Source organism: Chenopodium quinoa, unplaced genomic scaffold (genome assembly GCF_001683475.1).
Source record: "Chenopodium quinoa cultivar QQ74 unplaced genomic scaffold, ASM168347v1, whole genome shotgun sequence".
NCBI classification, from domain to species: domain Eukaryota; kingdom Viridiplantae; phylum Streptophyta; class Magnoliopsida; order Caryophyllales; family Amaranthaceae; genus Chenopodium; species Chenopodium quinoa.
The window spans coordinates 2,606,582-2,625,730 of NW_018742987.1; the positions used below are offsets into that span (position 1 = coordinate 2,606,582).

The following is a 19,149-nucleotide window of genomic DNA, read 5'->3' on the forward strand; positions in this document are numbered from 1 at the left end:
TACTTAAGATTTCAATCTAGCCTTAGCTTGGTTTCCCTCTTCTTCTAAAAATACAATCAACCCTCTTCTAATGAGTAGCAGTGTGCTCAATCTGTCAATAATATTAAGATTATATCCCTTTTATCTTTGATCGATTGAAAGACTATACATACTCAAAAAGGGAGGAGCTTTTAGAGTGTCATGCTAAGGACATTTCAAACTCTATGTGGCAAAGGATAGTTTGAGGATTTTATTATATGATAGATCGTAATTTAAGATAAAGCTATACAAGTTGATAAAAAAAAAAGGCTATGAGTTAAAATGTTTTTATGTCAAATACCAACCTAATCCAGTCATTCCTACAACCTCATTTTTTCCTAAGTTATTTATCCCAAATTAGAAGGTTCGAGCATGACTTTTCTAAACCAAATTTCACTCTAATCAGGTGTAAAGCGATTGCTAGTTAGTAATTTGTTTAAGTTAGGGCCTGTTCACATTTACTGAACTGAGCTCAGTTGAAATGAATATTTATGAGAGAAGGAAATTAGGATCTGAATTGAACTGAACTGAATCAATTTGAGCTGAACTGAACTGAGCTAAAATGAATATTTATGAGAGAAGGAAATTAGGAGCTGAATTGAACTGAACTGAATTAATTGGAGCTGAACTGAACTGAATTGAACTGATTGGAGCTGAACCGAACTGAATTGAGCTGAAATGAATATTTTACGAGAGAAGGAAATTAGGAGCTGAACTGAACTGAACTGATTGGAGCTGAACTGAACCGAACTGATTATAGCTGAACTGAACTGAAATTAAGGGTTTGTTCACATTTACTGAATTGAGCTGAACTGAACTGAAATAAATATTTTATGAGAGAGAATTTAAGAGCAGAATTGAACTGAACTGTTTGGAGCTAAACTAAATTAAACTGACCTAATTAGAGCTTAACTAAACTGAATTGAACTGAAATTAAGTAAATGTGAACAAACCCTAAGTAAATGTGAACAAGCCCTTGTTCATATTAGGTGTTCTCTAAATCAGATTGTGAAATAATTAGTACTTGTACTTTATAGTTGTAAACTACGAGTAATTAAGATTGACCCATTTCTTTCAAGAAAAGATTGACCCCCTATTGTTGGGCCATGAAAAACAATAAATTAAGAGGATGTTTTGGGTCTTGGATTTGATACTAAAGATTGACGGATCCACTGGACTATGTCCGCAAATTAAACCAAACATGTACAGTTAGTTCTAATGCTTCAGTCCAGTCCACTAATATCTCTCGGTTCAGTGTTAGTCTAATGTGTAGTTGGGTCCAATCCACTAATCTCTCTTTCCCACCTAACTACTCCGTATATCCTAACTATAATTATACACAATCTAATCTAATCTAATATATATAAATAAAGTAGGCATTTTTCGGGATCATTTGGCGCGCCACATAAGAAAAGGTATTATTTTGTCCAATGAAAAATTAGATTAATAATTTATTTTAGAATTAAAAAATTTACTCGCCACCTAAGCAAAAGTGACGAATAATATTTAAGAATTTTGACACATACGTAAAAACAACGAATAAAGAATAATTAAAATTTAAATTATTTTAAAAAACTAATAATTATCTTCTCTTAAAAAAAAACAAAAAAAAAACTAAGTAATAATTATCTATATGGATGCAAATTTTTTATCGCAAAGATTTTTAATCTTTTCCTAGCAAATAATATAAAAGTTTGATTTTAATAACGTACTCATCGAGACGAATGAAACTAAAATCTCATATGACTAATTTTCCATAATTTTTAATAGTTAAATGATTATAAATGAGACTAACATTTTAAACAGAACGAGTATATTAAATAAATGCATAGGCAAAAGACTAAGACGAATAAAACTAAATCTCAAATGACTAATTTCTCATCATTTTTAATAGTTAAACAATTATAAATGAGACTACCATTTTAAACAGAACGAGTATATTACATAAACACATAGGCAAAAGACTTATTTTGATCAATAAAAAAAACTAGATTTGTCATTTATTTTATGAATTAAAAATTTAAATTGTCACATAAGCAAAATTAGTTAATAAGTTTTGAGATTTTAAATTCAAGCGTCACATAAAATTAATAAAACAACAAAAGATAACTTTAGTGTTAAAATTAAAAAATTATCTTATGATATAAGAAATTTTATCCATATATTTAATGAATGATATTCATAAATATACAAAATTTTAAACAAAATAAAATAATTTATTAGAACCATGCATCGCACGGGCTTACATCTAGGTAATGAACGTAATCACCTAATTTGACACATAGGTAAAAACAACGAATAGAGAATAATTAAAATCTAAATAATTTTTAAAAACCAACAATTATCTTCTCAAAAAAACGAAACAAAAAAAAGCAATAATTATCTTTATTATATATATGGATGCAAATTTTTAATCACAAATATCTTTAATCTCTCACTAGAAAATATTGTAAAAGTTTGATTTTAATAATCTCATCGAGACGAATAAAACTAAATCTCATATGACTAATTTCCCATAATATTTTATAGTTAAACTATTAAAAATGTGACTAACATTTTAAAAACAACGAGTATATTAAATAAACGCAAAGGCAAAAAAAATTTATAAATATTTTTTAACGAGTATATTTTATAAATAAGGTTTGAGATTTTAAATTCAAGCGTCACATAAAATAAATAAAACAACAAAAGATAACTTTAGTGTTAAAATTAAAAAATTATCTTATGATATTATGAATTTTATCCATATATTTAATGAATGGTCTTCATAAATATACACAATTTAAAATTAAATAAAATGATTACTAGAACCGTGCATCGCACGGGCTTACATCTAGTATATATATATAAAGGGGAGTTTTTTCCCGAGATTTTAGATCGCCATGTAGGATTTTTATTTTTAAAAAATTATTAGAGCGCCACATTGGATTAATATTTTTAAAACGCTACAATAGGATTATGCCACCTAAAATTAGTTAACGTGCCGCGTAGGATTATAAATTATAGTTATTTCCAATAAATAATTCAAGTGCCACATAAGCATAATTGACCAATGAGATTTTAATATTTACATTGATTAAATACGAAATACTATCTTTTGAGATTAGGAATTTTATCTAATATTTTAAAATAAATACGGAGAAAATAATATATTACGTACAATTAATAAAATAACAAATGTAATCACATAAATATGAAAAATATTTTTTTTAAAAATAGATCGACCCGTACATCACACGGGCTAGTATTCAATTATTCACAGGACCAAAAAAGATTATGTGATGGGGCTAATGTAGAACCTTGTCATGATTTTTAGAGTTTGAAAGATTCCATTCGCAATACTTTACTGCTTTCCCATCTTAATATGAGCAATTAAACTATTACTAAACGCCTTCTACAAATAAAAATAAATAAATAAATAAATAAATAAAAAAAGGAAGAAGGTTCGATTTTATACGTAGTAATTGTTTTCCTCACTCAAACTACAATACTTCTACTTTTGACGAAACTTGATTTAAAACTTATATAATGTATATGTAAATGAAATAGGAGTATGAAATGCTTTGATTGTAATTTAAGTACTCCCTATATAAAGTAATACAGATTAATGCAAGTGGCATATTAGTTATCGATTACTCTACATTTAACAATTATTAATAAATTTGAAATATAGACAAAAAGGAAGTCAAACATAATCACGAGGCAAAGAATAAAATAAAATTCATGTACCTTGGCCTTCTTTACAAATAATTACTCCTTATAATGTTCTATTGCTTCTTTCATTATTTGTATAATTACATCATACTTCATCCAATACAAATTGCTTTCATAAAAAAAAACATAAAGTTGTAAGAAAAAAAAACAAAAACAAACAAACAAAACAAACATTTCATGTAAAAGACTAAAGTAAAACTTGACTCACTACTTATTCACCTGTATTCCGTAAGATTTTTACGAGTACCTCACATTTTTAAGATTTAGACATTTAATTTTACTAAACAAAAATGTTAAAAGGTGATAGCTAAATGCCTGCCCAGAATTGTCGAAATAAAATTCGTAAAGATTGACTTCATTTCTTGAAAAATAAATATAAAATGACTCACCATTCACCACCATGAATGTGTGAATGGTCCATATATGACTCTATGACTCCATGTTGCCACTTTATTAATCTCCAATTCAAGTTGTTGTGGTCCAATTTAATTAATTCTTATTTCTAAATACTCAAATTAATTCCCACGTTCCAGTTAGAGTAGTATCAATTATTAAATATGTCGCCATTTTGTTCAGCCTGTTGCCTGGTTTGTGGCAACAACGCATGTCCCATAACTTTCCAATTGTTTAGGCTGGCATGTTGTTAACTTATCTAAGATAAATAATTCACAGTTACTAAAAATTTTGTCCTGATCAATATAAAACTTTTGTTTTTACGTAAAATGATTATAATTCGATTTGATTTAATATGTAAGCATCAATCTTCAATAATGTTAATCAATAAATCAATAATCAAAGATTAGCCGAAGTAATCAAACAAGAGTTGAAATAAGGGAGTGCCAAACTGAACTATCATTCACAGCTATCCCATACAATGCTGCCATTAATTACAGCTCTAAGAAAGTGAGTGCCTACTGTGTAGATAGCGATGAGCGATCCAATTCACTGCTTTATAGATTAATACCGTACATGTATGGTCATGTTGTATATAATTATATACAGAGTAGTTTCTCCCATCTTTAATTTGCATTGAAAGGTGCCTCATCTCATGTTGTGAGCTCGGCAACAATTTGTTACCCAAAAGCATAACAATTTGCATAGTGAATAAAAACAATTTACCTTTGGCCAGTATCCATACAATGTAACTATTGCAACACGTTGATTTATGTGTGATTGCCACTTCGACTCAAAATTGTTCAACTAATAAGATTGAACCTTGTCACAATTAACAATTGGACGGTGCCATAAGGTGGTACTCCGTATATGCAACAATGGCGCACATAAGATCTATATACTCACCCTAAATTAATTTCCTCATTTTTTCTGTCCTTAATTCTCTTTAGAACACCATCAACAGCAATATCAATGGCATCTTTCATACTCCCTAACCCTTCATTAGGTTTTGCGTATATTAATTTAGGAATAGTTTCCACCACTTTTTCCCTCATCCTTTTTATCTCCTCTTTACCATACTTCTCCAACACGGCTTTTATCAAAGTACCATTTCTCACCTCATCACGGTGAATAAAAACCGAGTAACTCTCGGACTCTCCAGGCAAAAACCACTCATACTGAAGATAAGCCGACCGTCTCCAAAAGAAAACCGGTATCGAACCAGCCAACATACAATCAAATATAGACCGGCGGGTAAAACTATCACCCCTAGGCTGCAAACAAAACTCCGAATCAAGAAACGATTCGAGGATTACAGACGTCCCACACCCTTGACCACCACTGCAATCCACTAGTCTACACGACTTAGACGAGTTCCGACATTGACTCAACAACAACCCTCGGAAATCATTTTCAACCCAACCTCGGGTACCACCGGCAAAACAAAATAAAGAACGCCTTTCACGTGACCGGACAAACTCCTGCCATGAAACGACGTCGGAGGGGTTACTAGGGTGGAATCCAGTAGGATAAGGCACGCCAACGTCGAAATAATCCCACGGGTTTTTCTCGATCAATAATCGAGTGACATTTGTCATCGACGGCATGGTGATACACCTAGACCCCCAACCTTGATCACCATATCGTCGGAAATCCCACGTAATTCTCCCCATTACAAGAAAATGATCCCAACCATTTGACTTTTTAAAATACGGGTAATTCTTTTGGACCCACTCAAGCATTTTCTCACAATGTTGATCTCTGTCTTTAGGACTAAATTCATCCATCATGTATTTACCGACTGCAATTCCAGCGTAAAATGGGATGTAATACGCCGTCGCAGATTCCGGGTCTAATGTACGACATTTGTGAAAAAGTAAACGGTTGTGAAAAAGAACCTCGGATGAGAATTGATCAGTTGAGTACCAAGCGCTGGCGAGATTTTCCGGCATTAAATGATTGTTTTCTGTCACTTTACGGCCAAACCCGTCGTTTGAGAGGGCCCCACACCAGTTACCCCAAGCACTTGATTTGTCGCAATTTTGGTACAGATCGGAGTTGAATTGTGATGGGAGATCGTAGACGAAGATTTTGCCGTTTTCGCATTGATCCGGAGGAGGGGTGGTGGAGTTGACGGCGGAGATGGAGGCGGAGGGGGCGGCGGTGAGAAATGGCATGCGGTGGTCGGAGAAGGAGATGAGGAAGAGGAGTTGGAGGAGGAGGAAAAGGGAGAGGAGACATAAGCGAGGGTGGTGGTGGAAGAGAGAGAAGAAGAAATCGGTCGGCGACGATGGTGGTGGCGGTGGTTGTGGATTGGGCGGTTGGCGGTTAGAAGGATACGATAACGTTTCTGATTTAGAAGGCATGAGAAAAGATTTTCCGGTGAGAATTCACCGGTGGTCGGGAATTTCGTCGGAAATTGTGGTGGTTTAAGGTTGTTAATTTGGTGGTGGAGGCGGGAGAAATATTGCGGGAAAAGCTGTTGGGAGTTGTAAAGGTGTGTTGTATTTCTTCTTATGAGAGGTCAAATACTCTGTATATGCAAAGAAGTTGTACATAATTAAAATTCAACTAAATGAATATAAACATTGATTAATGTCTATGAATTATTGCAACTTGATAATTTTATTAATCATTCAACAATTATGCCACCAACTAGTCTAAATTAATCTATAATTTTTGTCAAGGTAATAATTAAATCTTATGATATATGATCGGTATTGTAAAAGTCAATAACAAATTAAACACAAGACATTTGAGCCTTATCGTTAAAATAAGTTAATTTCATATTCAAAATTGGTTAATTCCAAATAATAAATGAGAACATGTGACGAGAGCCAATTGCAATTGATATTTTTTTTTGATAACATTGCAATTGATATTTTGGTAGTAATATAATGTTAAAAGCTAGACAATAAGTCAAATTTAATTTTAAGACTTGTTTCGATAAATTGAGATTATTTTAAAATCAACAATTATGCAAACTTGTAAGTTGTTATATTGCTTGCTTGCACCACTAATTGTGATTTTGAATAAGTATTGTTGTTAAAATAAGTCTCTATATTGTAACAATACTTCCGCTATACTGTATTAGATATCATTTGATTAACCATATTGTAATCTTGATTTTTTCTTTCCCTTCATCTTAACACTTTTGTAAAATTTAAATGATTTAATTAATACTTGTACGTATTTGTTTAAATAGTTATATCACTTGTATAATAGCCCTTATTTTATATCACTTTCTTCCTCTACTCCACTTCAACCCACAAAAGATCTCAAGAAAAAAAAAAAAACACCTTTCGTTTATCAATGAAGAAGTTCTGTTCAATAATGCAGCTGTATATAATCCATAGTTAATGAATTTGAAAAGAGAGATCATTTGATTCATTCGATTCGTAGTGCTAAGAGCCTAAGAGTTATGCCGTATGCGATTTCACTGCCCCGTCTTCTTGCTCTATCTCTGCTTTTAATTTGTTGTCCTTACTCCTTATTTTCTTTTATTTAGGCCACAGATTATGAACAATTTATATATATGGTCAATTATTAAAGTTTATTTAATTTATTTTCTTTTATCTAAATGAAAGGAACTATCTTGTCAAAAAATGAAAGGAACTAAGGAGAGGGGGTTTTTATTCATTCATGGAAGTCATTATATTACAAAGATGAGTTAGCTTGTAGGCAAACAATATTGTTTTATTGCCTCTTAAAGTCTTTAACTAGGAAAGGTTTATTATGATAAACTGATAATGAAACGAAAACTATATAATAGAGAAACTGAGAAAGGATTTTGTTTGCTTTCTTATTTATTAATTTGTGAATAATTTATTGTGGGCCGTCTAACCCAAGTTTGGGTAAAGTGTGTTTTATCTTTGTCCAATTTGGATGGCCCATTTTCTTAACATTTTACTTGTTTGGTTTAAGTGTATTGGGGCTTATTCTACGGTTTGTTTAGTAAGCTTAGGTGGCATTAATTCTTGTAGAAAAAGAAGTGAGTGAGCGTGAAGATTGAAAGTTGAGACAATTCTCACACAAATACAGAGGAAAAAGTAACAAGGGTTCGATTCTTCATTTTCAAACTTTCTGAGATAACTTTCACATATTTCTATTGTCGAAAAATCAACTATCCGAATGAGTAAGCCTGAACTTTTGTTTTGTTATTTCTACACCTTTTATCCCTCAATTGTTCATGTTTTGTTATTTCTACACCTTTTGTAGATTAAATTGGATTTATTTTATTTTCAATTATCAATAAGTGAAGTAAGGTAAAATCTTCAAATAATTTGTGACTTATACTCTTCATATCAAAGGGATTTTTCACGTATAATTCATGTATACTATTTAAAATTTAATCTTCTTATTAACTCATCGAATTGGTTGGTGGTTAGATGTTGTGATCATTTAAACTTATTGTACTGAATTGTTGGTTGTCTTGAGTTTGTGACATAGTGGATGCCATATATAGTTTCCCCCTTGTTTCCCTATATAATTATGGAGTTCAATTCAGGCAAATATTTTCCAAGAGATTGTAGATTCTTGGAGAAGAGTAATTAGTTAGTGCAAAGTACTCCGTATCACTCCACATTGCATTTTACAGTTGTATAGTTTCTTTTAAAGTGTTACTCCGTACTAACGATCAATTCTATCTCGAAAATGTTTGAAAATCAAATATCCAGAGCACATCATTACATGAAAAAACACCAAACATGCATGGCCCTGCCTCATCAAACATAACGATCCCATAACACTTTCTCGTCGTTTTCATTCAATTAAAGGCGGGTCCAATTTATGGTGTGACATGCTAAAATATTAGCTACCCAAATGACCCTCCATTATTCACACTGCACAAAATCACACTTTAACACCACCTTGCCAATATCAAAGCTCAAAACCATTTATTAATAAGCACCCAAAAGAATATACTACATTGCTATGTATAATAATTACTCAGTATTGTATATACGAGTATTACAATACACCAAGACTAATCGTAAACGGCCTCAATTCGGATAAAAAGATTGTCGGGTCCATAGTATGCGACCATCACACTTAATAAAGTTACGTGTAACAATAGCAATTGTTATATACACAATGAAAAATAACCCATACTCTAAACTAATTACCATTTAAAACCATACTCTTGTTGTTCCTTCATTCTTTTTAAAACCCCATCAACGGCAACATCGACAGCATCTTTTATACTCCCTAACCCTTCATTGGATTTAGCATAGATAAACTTAGGAATAAATTCCACCACCTTATCCCTCATCCTTTTAATATCCTCTTTACTATACTTTCCTAGCACACTTTTAACCAAAGTCCCATTTTTAACCTCATCACGGTGGATAAAAACCGAGTAACTCTCCGGTTCACCCGGCAAAAACCACTCGTATTGATAATAAGCCGACCGCCTCCAAAAGAAAACCGGTATCGAACCGGCTAACATACAATCAAATATAGACCGACGAGTAAAACTATCACCTCTAGGCTGTAAACAAAACTCCGAATCAAGAAACGTCTCTAGAATCTCCGACGTACCATTAGAACAACGATTACCACCACAATCCACGACACGACACGACCCGGCCGAGTTCCTACATTGATTCAACAACACCCCACGGAAATCATTCGCGATCATACCACGAGTAGCACCCGCGAAACAGAACAACGAATGCCGCTCACGTGACCGGACAAACTCCTGCCATAAAACGACGTCGGAGGGGTTACTAGGGTGGAATCCAGTAGGGTAAGGTACACCAACATCAAAATAATCCCAAGGATTTTTCTCAATCAACAACCGTGTGATATTCCTCATTGATGGTAAGTAAATACACTTTGAACCCCAATCTTGATCATTTGAACGGCGGAAATCCCATGTTATTCGACCCATCACAAGAAAATGATCCCAGCCGTTGGATCGGTTGAAATAGGGGTGTTCTTCTTGAACCCATTTGAGCATCATTTCGCAATGTTGATCTCTATCTTTTGGACTGTAATCTGACCATAGATATTTACCGACGGCTAGTCCGGCGTAAAATGGGATGTAGTATGCTGCAGCAGATTCTGGGTCTAATGTACGGCATTTATGTGAGAGTAATCGGTTATGAAATAATATTTCTGAAGAAAATTGATCAGTGAAATACCAAGCGTCGGCGAGATTTTCCGGCATGATTCTGTTGATTCCCGTCGCTTTTCTCCCGAATCCGTCATTTGAGAGGGCGGCGCACCGGGACCCCCATGGGCTTAGTTTGTCGCAGTTTTGGTAGATTTCGGAGTTGAACTTTGGTGGAAGATCATCGTAAACGAAGAATTTCCCTAATTCGCAATGTTCGGGATTAGGATTAGGGTTAGGGTTTAAGGTTGAGGAATTGGAAATGGCGACGGAGAGAGTGGTGGAAGAGGCGGCGGAGAGAGGAGGAGGACGGTGGCCGGAGTATGAGAGGAGGAGGAGTTGAAGGAGAAGGACGAAGATGAGGAGGCATGATCGAGGGTGGTGGTAGAGGAGAGAGAAAGTGAAGTAAGAAGGTTTTGAGAATTCTGGAGAAGATGAAAATGGTGGTATTTGTTTAGGAGGGGTTTTGGGTCCTTTTGTTGGCCGGTCTTGAGTAGACGACAATGAAGTGTCTGTTACAGGAAGCATGAGAAATGGTGGAAATTCCGATTGTTAATGGTTGTTTTCCGTTGAGTTATCGCCGGAAAGTTGGTCGGAAAAGTGGGTTTGAATGTTGTGGAGTGGAGGGGATAAAGGAGAGAGAAATGCGGAAAATTTGGTGGAGTGACAAGTGAGGGTTTATGGAAAGAAGAGGAAGAATTATTAATTTTATATTTTTATTTAATTAATTAATAATTAAATGGTTTTAAAAATGTTGGAATGGACGCGTGTGTAATGGGTGGTACCGGGAAATAGTCTGCTACCGACAGGTGAAATACGAGAGTTGGGATATTGCCACGTGGGAGCTGATTGAGTGGGCTAAATTAAACTGCTGCTGCTTCCAGATTTTTTCAGTCAGTTTTGGTGTTTGTGTGCAAAAGGGTGGGATTAAACGTGAAAATAGATTGTGTAGTAGAAACAAAAAGTGTACAGTAACGTGCTATGAGAATATAACAATCATCAGCTCAAATAATGGAGTACGCAGTAAATTATTAGAATATATTCCTTGTTGTATATGAGAGTCATCGCTTAATAAGTCGACTTACCACGGCCCAAAGATGATGGATTTGAAATGAGATTTACTGACCTTGAAAATTAAAATTATTTGAGCAATTCAAAAGTTTTAGATCAACTCGTATACAATTGATTAGTAAAGAGGTTTAAAAACAACCTGAAACTTTCCAGTTTAAACCCAACCCAAGTTAAATAAACTCGTATTCAATTAATTATATTGTGGAGAGGAAAAACTTAGTGGTGATGCTCAACTGCTTTAGCAGTTTCGATATCTTTTAACTAGCTTTATATTTACTCATCATTGAAACATCAAACATGATTTATGTTGGTAAAAATGGATTTTACCCTAGAGAAGTGGTTTTTATTGAACTCACTTTCAATATCGATTTAACTTTACCTTTTAATGTAATATAAGCGAGTTTAGTACGCGAAAAAACGTAAATGTCAAAATACTATGTATATATGTTGGTCCATGACTCCATGTGATAGGATATAATCTTGTATTATTTATGTTAATTGTTTAACAAATAATGCAAGATATTTTCTACTTAGCTTTACATTCCATGAATCCAAATTCTAGTTTCTAATACATTTTTTTTCTTTTAATAAATAAATTGAGTTTATCGCCATTTTTCTTATTAGTGTAACAAGTTAACAATAATAATGATAGGATGCACATTAATGCTCTCATGCTCACTTAGGGTCTGTTCTGATTTGCTGAATTGAGCTGAATTAAACTAATTGGAGTTAAACTAAATTGAAGTGAACTGAATATTTTATGAGATAAATAAATTGGACTGAAGTGAATATAAGCTGAGATAACAAACCCTTATTAGACACCTCACACTTAATTTGAGGAACTTGATAGAAATTCGATCTCACACAATTGAGCTAAGAAAATTGTCATTTATGAGAGATGACCTAGGCTTCTTTTTTTGCAATACTCCAATGGTGACATAAGCACATAACCAACTCGTCATCAAACTATTAGGTGGAGAACAAAACGTACGTATTTAGCTTCACAAATCACAACCCTTAAACTTTAGAGTTAGGCATAATGTTTGAGATTTGAGCGCCAAGAAACATGGTCGGTTCCCTTGTAATTATGACTTAGTGCTTCTCAAATGTGCGGTCAATCTAACGTGATTAGTGTCTTCAATTTTTCGGTAGCTTCTCAAAGTTGAAGTTAATGCATTTAATACTATATAATCACAAAATTAAGATGCTGTTTTTGTCGCTAAATATTCGTCATTAATTACTCCATTATTTTCACTATTTATGAGTACAAGCATATGATCGAGTATGACGTGTTAGGAACAACAATATTGCTAAGCTAAATTGATAATAATGATAAGGCAAAAACTAATGAGCGCCCCCGGGGCGTTAGATAACAGAATTAAAGAGCAAATATTAGAGTAAAATTAACATTAATTACACCGAACGACGCGTGATTTTGTCATAAATTCCCAATTTTAATTTTGTATGTAGTGCAGAGAGTGTCTTGTATAGTTGTACATACCAATGTTGATACACCAATTGTCATATTCGAATAATTCGATCCATGATCGTTTTTGGGTTGGAAACCTTTCTCTAGCAAATACATCATAGCCTTCCAGTATGGAGTATTATTATTGATCATATTATCATAATATAGTTGATTATTATTATTACACGTTTACACCTATTTAAATTTGCAATTATTTTTCATGTATAAAATTGAAGTAATTTTTTCGTATTATAAGCGGTAATGAAGTATAGTGTATCTTTCGCAATTTAAGTTTGTCCATAACTTGTACCATGTATTTGAAAGGCAATATCTAATTATCTATAATCATTTGGTTACTTTTTAATATATAATTAGTATATAGTCTGCATTACTATATCTTTAATGTGATATACGACAATAAAATCACATGAAAATAATGACTAGTACAAGTTGGCCTGCTGATCAAAGTTGAAAAAATCACAATTAACACGTCTTAGGTTGTTCAATGTTCATACCTCTGCAAATTAGAACACCTCTGCGGCTTCTAATTAAAAGTATGTGCTTTATTTGATTTTAAATATTATATAATTCTACATGATTGAGAGAGCAAACTAAGCTACGAACATTAATTGATCTATTCTAATCTCCTTTCTTGAATTGGTGGATAGCTAGCATTCAAATAAGATTCCATCATAATTTGACCTACAAATGACACTTGTTATTTGGGACTTTCACGTACATCTTTTGAAGATTTTAGTTTACATTTCATCGTAGTATAGTACTACGAGGAGATTTATTTATTTATTTTTTTTTTTTAAAAAAGTTAATTTAATCCTGATTTTTTTGATAAATAGTCATATACTTGGTACAAAGTTTACTATTTTACTAAATCTAAACCCAAAAAAAAGATTCACAATGATTAACTTACACTTTTTATGAGTTACAAAAAAAGTGAAAAAACAATAAATAAAAAAAAAGTTATCAAGTAAATTGTACTCGTAGTTTATTGGATCAGTTTTATTGTACAATCTCTTGATACTTCATATAAAGGTTTTTTTTTGTTGTTGTAATATTAATGTTCATAGTAATCGTACTAGCTTGATAATTAAAGTGATGTAATTATGCAAAAGAAGTCAATTTATCTAAGCACATAGTTTTTTTTAAAATAAAATATAGATGCATATAAATAGTATGGATTATCTAACTATCTACAACAATAAATTTACCAAAGATCTTTGTAACGACTCTGTTAAATTTTGAATGACTAAAACAACCAATTCAATGATCTTAGGCTGTGAATGAATTAATATTAGTCGGTGGAATTGGAGTCAAATAATATAATCTTGGTAAATTATAGTGCACATGCCGTTGTAGGTGGTCACGAAACAAACTTGCGCATGTCAATTAACTTGCAAAAATAATTTTGAGACTCTGTTCTATTCGCTTAATCTTGTGTTTTGGCTGCAAATCAACAGCTAAATTCAACGCAACTACATACCTACCGTTTATAACTTAGACAATTCACGCACATCGCACGGTGCTCGGCACCACCGACAATATAATAGCAAATTAACAAGCTTAATTTGGAGAGAATCTATACACCAAGTCATGAACCATCATATCATATCGAATTATCGATTAGGGTGAACACGACAATGGATATCTAATCATCTATTATACGAAGTATACAATAGTGGCCTGGCCGTCATGAGTTTATTACCTTCCTTTAATTTAATCTAATTACATCCGAATGTTATTACTTATATTAGATCATGTGAATGAGATATGACTTACGGGCGGAATATAATTTTGGAACGAAGGAAGCAACAACAGGTAATAACTAATAACATTGTCGCAAAACAGTTTATCACAGGATTCACAACTCATTAGCATGCACTGTCAAAATATGGTTGCTTATTTAATCTCAACCACTCGAAGAGGAAACAACTCTAGGCATAAGTTGCTAGGTGACAATAATCAAAATCCAAACAAGAAGAAAAGCAACCTAAAAAAATGAATGAAAGTAGCTTAGATCGATATGAACCAGAATTACTGCTTCTTTAACAACAAAGGTCCAACATTGTCACCAGTAGCTTTGTTGTGCTTCATATGACTCCCATCACACAAAGGAAATGTCCCTGATCTCCAACACCTGCAACGTAAGCTATGTGTTAGTGGGCTCAAAGAAGTCCAAAATCATATTGTTATTATTGGGCCGCTTCAAATGTTATGCTCACATGGGCTCACGTAATAGAGGTTATCTTGTTACTAACTAAAGTTGTCAAAAATTGGCCCAAGAAAACAACCCATTTCAGTTACTACCTCCGTTATAAGTTATGTGCAACTATTAGACATTTTTCTTCTCTGTTTTATGTCAAATCGTTGCACATAACCTGTAACGGAGATAATATATTTGATAAGATTCACACCCGTAATTGAATGATCATAGCTAAAACTAATCCAAGCCTAACAACTCAATTGTCACCCCTATATTGAGTACTTAAGAAGGGAATTACGTTGATATTTAAGTGACTGATAATATAAAGTGAGAACGATGTTAGATACAGTATAAGTATCTATTATATATAGATGTAACCACACGGTATCCTTAGAATAGTTAGAAATGCCCAATAGATCTATATCCTTATTATATTGTCATTGGCTTATTATTAAATAAATAAGGATACAATTTCTCATGTTCAAATAACACATACAATATTATTTGGCAATTTTGAACATCAATTTTAAATACCATAAACCAATAACTATTTAACAATTCTTTACTTTTGTATGGATAATTTCCAAAGACACTTAATTATAACAACAAAGGTTATAAGAATTTTAAAAAATTAAGCTAGATAAAGTCAAGACAATATTTTATGTACAACCGAAGCACATTTATTGGGAAAAAATCTTCTACAAATAGTCAAGAATATAGTGTATGAAATTATAATGAAATAGAGTAATAATTAGCATAAGAACCTGCAATAGGGGGTGATATTCTTGGAGAGCTCAGTAACAACAACAGAATCAACAACTTTCTCTTCAGTTTTCCTGATTTCTGGGTTAATTGTTTCTGCCTTTACCACAACCATCCTTCTTCTCTGTTGTGAACCAACTGATGGTTTCGTGCACCCAAACCCATTAACATTGCTAAATATGTTAAGAGAAGAAGCCATTTTCTTTGGTAAAATTATTGAAAGGAATTAAAAAATGTTTGTTTTGTTTAGAAAGGATGCCAAAATAGTTAAGAAAGATATAAATTATTATATGAGTAAAAGGAAGAAGTGTATTTATTTTGAACGTGTGGAGAGCACACTCTTTGTTGTTGATCATGTATAAGAGTTATCAGTGGATCAATCATCGCCACGTCATTCTTTTTGGCAAATTAAAGATTTTGCTACCCCTTTTCTTGTGTCCTTAGATAAGGATTAAGAAATGAGGGGTCTTAATCATTAAGGACATCAACGCATCTTAACTTGAGGACCTCATGATACACTAGAATACGGTTCGAGCTCTGGAGGCAGTGGACCAAAAATATTTGTTCAGATAGACAAGCTTCGTGCTTTGATTGATTCAATCCCGATATATTTTGAATTGCGTATTAGAAAAAAGTACTATATTGAGTACGAGAGTGAGAGATATTTCAAGTGGTTAGAACTCCCTTCCCTATTTCAAGAGATTTTGGGATCGATTCTCATCAATCACACTTGTGGCTCTCTAAACACCAAAAGACATAATCTTGGGCCAAACTACCAAAATTAACTTCGGTCAAACAGACTGAGGAAAAAAAAAACAATCAATTGAGCAAGAATTTCGGAAAAATTAACACTCTAGTACTCTAATGTGTACCCCTAACAAAAATGCAAGCATGTTTTTCAACAAATATGTTAGCAACACTCTACTTATCAATGAGTTATGAAGCTCTTCAGCTTTGACAAGGACTCCACTTTGAGGCTACCTTTAGACCCCGGACTCCTGAACATCGAGCGACTATTATTCTGATTATCACAAGAAGAGAAACAAATAACTATGACAGTCAGATTATCAAAAGTCTCGAGCCTCAAAGCCTCTCTGAGTAGCTCCTCAGCACATAGTTGTGGGTCATTGTGCTTCCTTAATCCATATCGCACAAGGCCTATGGCTCGTTGACTTGATATGACATCCCAGATTCCGTCACACCCCATTACAAGAAACTCGTCATCTTCAGTCAAGATAGTCTGTCTTAGTTCAGGTTCGGCAATGAGGGGTGCGGCTGAGCCCTTAGGAAGCTTCATTTCCCAGTCCCCTAGTGCCCTTGTCACTGCTATAACACCGTTTAGATACTCTTCATCTACATAGCCACCTAGCTCTTCAACTCGTCTCTTTTCTGATGGGTATGTAGGCTTGTGGTCATGCGACATATCTATTGCTTCTCCTTTTCGACATAGGACAGCACGACAATCACCAGCGTTTGCAACCAGCAAGAACCTGAAAGAGAACCAGGACAACGATGAATGATCAAATACAGCTTCATTGAAAGTTTAAACTCAACTAAACTAAACTAAACCGAGCAGCACCTAATACAACACGAAAACAAGGAGACATATGTACTGTAATTAAAAGAAAGAATACCTTCCCAAAATCAAAGCTGTAAGAGCAGTTGTTCCTGTACGAGAACTGATGCTGCTATCTTCAAAAATAGCTAGATCTGCAAGAAGAAAGGCATTGCGGAGGCAATTCTCCACTTCTTGAAGATACAAGTCGTTCAATTCAGAGTATTCGGGAAATTTCACATCTTCAAAAAAGAACCTTTTCACATTTTTCCTGACATAAGCTGCTGCTTCAGGACCTCCATGACCATCAAAAACCCCAAAAAAAGCACTTGGCTTGGGACAACTAAACATTGAGTCCAAGTACAGAGAAAGATCATCAATCCTTATATGTTCATCCTCCCTACGCTTACGTGGCCCGATATCAGCAGAGCTACCTGAGCAAATATTTGGTACAAACTGCAGTACATCAGATGGGGTCTTTTTATCCTGAAACAAGATAGGATTCTTCTTATTAAAATTAATTAGAATAAATAAATTATAAACAATTTCAGAGCAACTCCTAACTCCAACTAGGCAACTACACATATCAGATCATATGTTCCAAGTCAAATCCCTACATTGTGGGCAATCTAATTAAGATATCACGCACTCAGAATTCTGATGAGAACAGAATCAAAACATAAGCAGTTTAATTAAAAACTAATAATAATAATAATAATAAAATTAAAAAAATTAAAATGCTTCATTGATTTGATGAAGGAAATAAAATTAAGCTAGTTCTACAAGCATTGAAAAACAGACTAACACATTCTAAATTTGCTATTGACAATTCAAATTATCATGTATGATAGTCCATATATATAGATTATTTCAATTAGGGTTATGATAAACCAATCTCAGAGATGGGTACAAAGTTATTTACTCGATCGATTAAAGCAGTATAATGTATAATTAGGGCCTGTTCTCATTGACTGAACTGAATTGAATATTTTATAAGAGAAGGAAATTAGGAGCTGAGCTCAACTGAATTTTAACCTAAGAGAATAGGCCCTTAGTCTATTCAATAACTTTAAGGGGTTATGAATGCAATAAACTATCAAAATTTAAACGCTCAAGTTTTAATCCCATGAATTTTGAGTTTCACACACAACAGTTCTGCCAATCTTATTAATAATTCCATCACCTAAACTTTCAAGCTCAATTCTCGTTTTGCAACTCTCAATCTCTGGAAATTAACATCAATCATACAATCTAACGATGATATGTAAAATTAAATGAACAATATCACATAATTATCAACAACAAATAAAGACATGGAGCAAAAAGGCCAAAAATAATTGTAAAAAAATAAAAACTTACAGCTTGTAAGCAAGAGACGGCAATATTAGAGTTAACGACTTCAGTTTCTGCAACCATATTCTTAATATTTTCAATGAAATTCCAATTATAGACAACAAACTCACACAAGTTGTTGGTAGAAAAGTTTTAGAAAATCAAGTGAATATCATAATATTAGCTCTGAAAAAACAAAACCCAATTCAACATCACAACCAAATCCCTTGATAAAAAGAACTACTGTACAATCGAGAGATAACAAACCTGAGTTTAGGCTTTGCCGCCATTGCAAATGTCTGATTCTCACTCTCTCTCATTCTCACTCTCTCTCATTCTCTCAGGTTGAGTTGCTGCTATGGAAGTATTAAACTTTGGGTTTCCAAATATTTGTTTTATTATGGGCTGGGTTGAGAGAGCCCATGTTGCATAGATAACTTCGTTTTTAAGAGATACAAGCATACAACTATACAAGTACTCTACTACTTTAGGAGTTAGGACTCACG

At 33.3% G+C, this 19,149-nt stretch overlaps 4 protein-coding genes across 4 annotated transcripts; all 4 read right to left on the bottom strand.

The window, feature by feature from the left end:
- Nucleotides 1-4,493: 4,493 nt before the first annotated feature.
- LOC110729762 (xyloglucan galactosyltransferase XLT2-like) lies at nucleotides 4,494-6,691 on the bottom strand. Its single transcript, XM_021909545.1, has one exon. The coding sequence runs from the start codon at nucleotides 6,489-6,491 to the stop codon at nucleotides 5,028-5,030; it is 1,464 nt and encodes a 487-aa protein (XP_021765237.1). The 5' UTR covers nucleotides 6,492-6,691; the 3' UTR covers nucleotides 4,494-5,027.
- Nucleotides 6,692-8,994: 2,303 nt separating this feature from the next.
- LOC110729763 (xyloglucan galactosyltransferase XLT2-like) lies at nucleotides 8,995-11,240 on the bottom strand. The gene has a single exon (XM_021909546.1). It carries the CDS (start codon nucleotides 10,763-10,765, stop codon nucleotides 9,245-9,247), a length of 1,521 nt encoding a protein of 506 aa, XP_021765238.1. The 5' UTR covers nucleotides 10,766-11,240; the 3' UTR covers nucleotides 8,995-9,244.
- Nucleotides 11,241-14,613: 3,373 nt separating this feature from the next.
- On the bottom strand, nucleotides 14,614-16,087 carry LOC110729764 (CDGSH iron-sulfur domain-containing protein NEET-like). Its single transcript, XM_021909547.1, has 2 exons — nucleotides 15,759-16,087; nucleotides 14,614-14,928 (listed from the first exon to the last, which is right to left on the bottom strand). Exons 1-2 carry the CDS (start codon nucleotides 15,953-15,955, stop codon nucleotides 14,826-14,828), a joined length of 300 nt encoding a protein of 99 aa, XP_021765239.1. The 5' UTR covers nucleotides 15,956-16,087; the 3' UTR covers nucleotides 14,614-14,825.
- A 470-nt stretch (nucleotides 16,088-16,557) lies between these two features.
- Nucleotides 16,558-19,053, bottom strand: LOC110729765 (probable protein phosphatase 2C 47). The gene is made up of 3 exons (XM_021909548.1): nucleotides 18,671-19,053; nucleotides 17,391-17,797; nucleotides 16,558-17,246 (listed from the first exon to the last, which is right to left on the bottom strand). Exons 1-3 carry the CDS (start codon nucleotides 18,725-18,727, stop codon nucleotides 16,685-16,687), a joined length of 1,026 nt encoding a protein of 341 aa, XP_021765240.1. The 5' UTR covers nucleotides 18,728-19,053; the 3' UTR covers nucleotides 16,558-16,684.
- Between the last annotated feature and the right edge of the window lie 96 nt (nucleotides 19,054-19,149).